We start from the raw sequence: 3,835 nt of genomic DNA, 5'->3' as shown, positions 1-3,835 counted from the left end.
GGAGATATCGCTAGGCTAAATAAACAGCTGAGTTTTGTTTACAGGCTACGTCTGTGCCTGTGCCTGCTCACCGGTGTATCCCTCCGCGGATCACAGCGCTGGACGTACTGACCCCAATGCTAACCGCTGAGACCCAGCCATTGGACGTACAGACACAAAAATGATGATCATGTTGTCTCAATATGAAAATGATAGCGAAAGGGCAAAACTCCCAAATCGTCGGAGTATTCTTTTAACATTTGGCTTGGGAACCAGATCCGCCGCCATGATGAATCAGCTTTTTTTTTTTTTTTTTTGTGCGGTGATGACCTCTTCACCGCGGTATTGCAGTGATGCGGTTATTGTCACAGCCCTACGCTTGATCAAACCTTTTCTAACATGACTGACATGACATGACTACGCGCTTGGATCGGATCAGTATCGGTATCGGCCAAAACTCAAGGCTGTAATATCGGTATCGGACCAGAAGTGAAAAAGCTGGATCGGGATATCCCTATGCCCATCATGCCTCTTTTGATTCCGCAAAGCTGCGATGCAGTGTATAATCACACACTGGAGTGGAATGATGCTGCTGTCATTTGGTTTTGTATAAAAATGCAAAGGAGGGATTTCATAGCGGCCCTATAGCGTGACCTCTGTGTAAAAAGGGCGACAGACTCATACTGTACGCAGTTCATTTTCAGATAACGTTACTTACTGAGATCATATTTTTTTCCACTTGCCCAACCAAACAACTACATGAGGCACTTGAACTATCTCAAAAACAGAGTCTTTTTGCCCTGGGCAAGTGTTAATGTTGAGCACTGGCATCTCTTGTATTTCATTTCATTTTACAGCTGTTTTTTGTTAAAAAAGTATCCGTTTACTTAACTGTTTATGGGCGTCAGACTGTCGAAAGCAAAACTGACCTAAGCTGACATCCCTACTTCAGACCCAACGTCTTATGCTGCCTCAAGTGACATCAGTTGAGGCAATTTATCACACTTAGTGTTTTCTCATCCACTCTGTTTGGAGCTGTAATGGAGTCACAGCAGTTAAGTTTCTGCTAATGTAACGCTTCCACTCCCTGCTTCACAGTAAAGCTGCCCACCAGCCAACCACTGTAAACCTTTTTTAGTTTACACCTGACTAAACATGACAAAATACAAATTATGTATCTACCACAAATGTGACAAAGGTTTCTTCTGACACAATTCAGCTGTTTAACTGTAGGACAAAGTGAACAAATATATGAACTAATAAACTAATGTGAACTAATCTATTTATGAGAATCGATGTATTATCTCTATTATGTATCACATATGTATAACAGACAGACAGCTTTTTTATATTTGGTGCAACTCTACAGGGGTTCAGTGCAGCTCCTTGAATTCTGTGTAAGACTTGCTCCTGTTACATGTCTCCACATACTTCAAGGCAGCAGGTGTTTAAAAAAAAAAGGAAAAAAAAGAAAGAAAGGAAATGCTCATCAGTACATCTCCCATGACTGCAATAATCTTTCTCTATTATTCAGTAACAAAGCCCCTTGGTCACGCTGCAAGCTTATTTCTCCATGGAAATAATAAACTCCCTAGGGTGCCTGTGTGTATGTACATGTCACCCCTTGAAAATCCACTCCTACCAGCCCCTAGTAACAAGATTAAAACTTTAAGACATTTTCCAGACCTTAACTAAATACACTTTGTGGGCAGATTTTATCATTCGTATCTAATTAACGTTACTTCCATTCCTTGGCCCCAAAACACATTTTATTTCCTGGTTATCTGGCAAATGCAATCTCTCTGCAAGCCAATGTTTGAAGTACGTATGCTCAGCCAAAGATGGTTTCTTAGAGAAAGACCAATCACTCTCTATTTTTATGATATCTGAAACTATATAAATTGGACTTTGTCTTTTTGCATTTCACACACACAAAACCAAAGTCTTTCTCTGTTGAAACAATCTAAGCAATCTAAATGTCACAAGACAGCAAAGCTAAATCATCATGAATCACAGCCTACTGGTTCATTCATACCTGTATGTCCGTGTCTTTGACTGGCTCCAGGGGCTCAAAAGTGGTGGCTGCGCTGAGACTTTCCAACCTCTGAGAAATGTGGAAGATGTCTAAACCTCTGGAACCAAGGAGGATGGACCTGAGATTAAGACAAAGAGATGATGAGAATTAATAAATGAAATGGCAGGACTAAACTGAAAACAAGACTGACAATGAATTGTAGTTTTGTTACACAACCACTAGAGGGCACAAGAGGCGTTGCTACTGTTGAAGTTCCACCCACTGTGGCTGCAAACAAATTATACAGGGTTTGTTTAAAATAAATAAATGGTATTCATAAAAGATTGAAACTGTTGAACACAACTATGTGAAACTTTATCTTACATATCTGTTAAAACAAGAAGCCTGTATTGTGTGTAGATGTGTCACAGGGGACCATCAGTGAAAATTACTTTTTTTTATTATTTTTTTATTAATAAACAAACAGACAAATCAGATATACAGGCAAGCAAACAAACAGACAAAACAAATACAAAGCAAACAAAACAACAGTAAACATCAAATATAAAAGAGGGAGGAAGGGAATAGGACAAAATTATATTCATGGCAGAATGAGAGAGAGGAAAAAAAGAAAAACTTATTAGTGAAGTGTTAGGCTGTATGCATGTGAGGAGATGTGTGTGTGTGTGTGTAGGTGTGTGTGCGAGCATATATAGAGTAGTTATGTTTTGTATTATGTATCACCTATTTATGTTAGAAATAATGGAATCAGTGTAGGTTCATGTATCGAAGATGCTATGAATTGTGTGGTGCTGTGAAAAGGGAGTCAGGCATCTATAGAAGTCAATTTGTTGATAAATGATGACCAGATTTTGTTGAAACAGGGTTATGTTGTGATTAATTGCAGACATTTTTTCAATTGAAATTTGATCTATTAATAAGTTCTTCCAGTGGGTTATGTTCAGCTGATTTCTTGTTTTCCAGTTAAGGAGGACTGTTTTCTTGGCGACAGCTAGGGCTGTGAACAGTGTAGTTTTGATATGATTATTTAGTTGTAGAGTTGACATGTCTCCTAAGATGCAGAGTTGGGGGGATAGAGGGATGTGGCAGCCCAATGTGTGTGATAAGTGATCTGTGACTTGAACCCAAAATTGCCTAACTGATGTGCAATACCAGAAAGCGTGTATATAGTTGTTGTTGGTGTTTTGTGTGCAATGAGTGCATTGGTCTGATGTACTAAATCCCATTTTATGTAACCTTTCTCCTGTATAATGTGTCCTGTGGTTAATCTTGAATTGAATGAGCTGTAGATTTGGGATTTTACAATGAGTGAAGTTACTTTTGCAGATTTGGTGCCAGAAGTCTGAGTTGGGAGTGATGGAGAGATCCTGTTACCACTTTGAAACTGGGAGAGAAATAGAAGTGTCGGTATTGATAAGAAATGTATATATCTTTGAGAGTAATTTGTTAGAGCCAGAAATCTTTACAAAATTGTCTATGATAGTGGTTTGATCCTGAGTACTGAATGTATTGTTAAGTTTTGGGAGAATGGTCGACTTAAGCTGTAAATACTAAAGGTGTTGACTATAACATTATTCGGCCTTGCTTTTAACTTATTCCAGCGAATACCGAATGTGTGTTTTTTTTGCAATATTCGGCCGAATATATTCGGTTACCGAATATTCGGTGCATCCCTAATAACAGAGCTTTCATACAGCTTTGCACACACATTACTCTTGGATAGATTACTCGCGAATGCAGGTTCGCACAGAAATGCCACGCATATCACATGAAAGCGCAGGAGCAGAGCTTTCCACTGATACCACACTCATCATTGTGCTG

General features: G+C 39.0%; 1 protein-coding gene across 2 annotated transcripts in view; it reads right to left on the bottom strand.

Moving 5' to 3' along the window:
• The window catches only part of nup93 (nucleoporin 93), a 43,777-nt gene that overhangs the window by 34,270 nt on the left and 5,672 nt on the right, over window positions 1-3,835 (bottom strand). For both annotated transcript variants that reach the window (XM_050072635.1, XM_050072636.1), the window contains exon 3: window positions 2,015-2,132. In XM_050072635.1, coding sequence (XP_049928592.1) covers window positions 2,015-2,132 — 118 coding nt within the window. The remainder of the gene's footprint in view (window positions 1-2,014; window positions 2,133-3,835) is intronic.

The sequence above is a fragment of the Epinephelus moara genome, chromosome 20 (genome assembly GCF_006386435.1).
Source record: "Epinephelus moara isolate mb chromosome 20, YSFRI_EMoa_1.0, whole genome shotgun sequence".
In the NCBI taxonomy this organism is placed as follows: Eukaryota; Metazoa; Chordata; class Actinopteri; order Perciformes; family Serranidae; genus Epinephelus; species Epinephelus moara.
The sequence above is the reverse complement of the archived record's forward strand: the minus strand, read 5'-3'. Positions and strand labels throughout refer to the sequence as shown.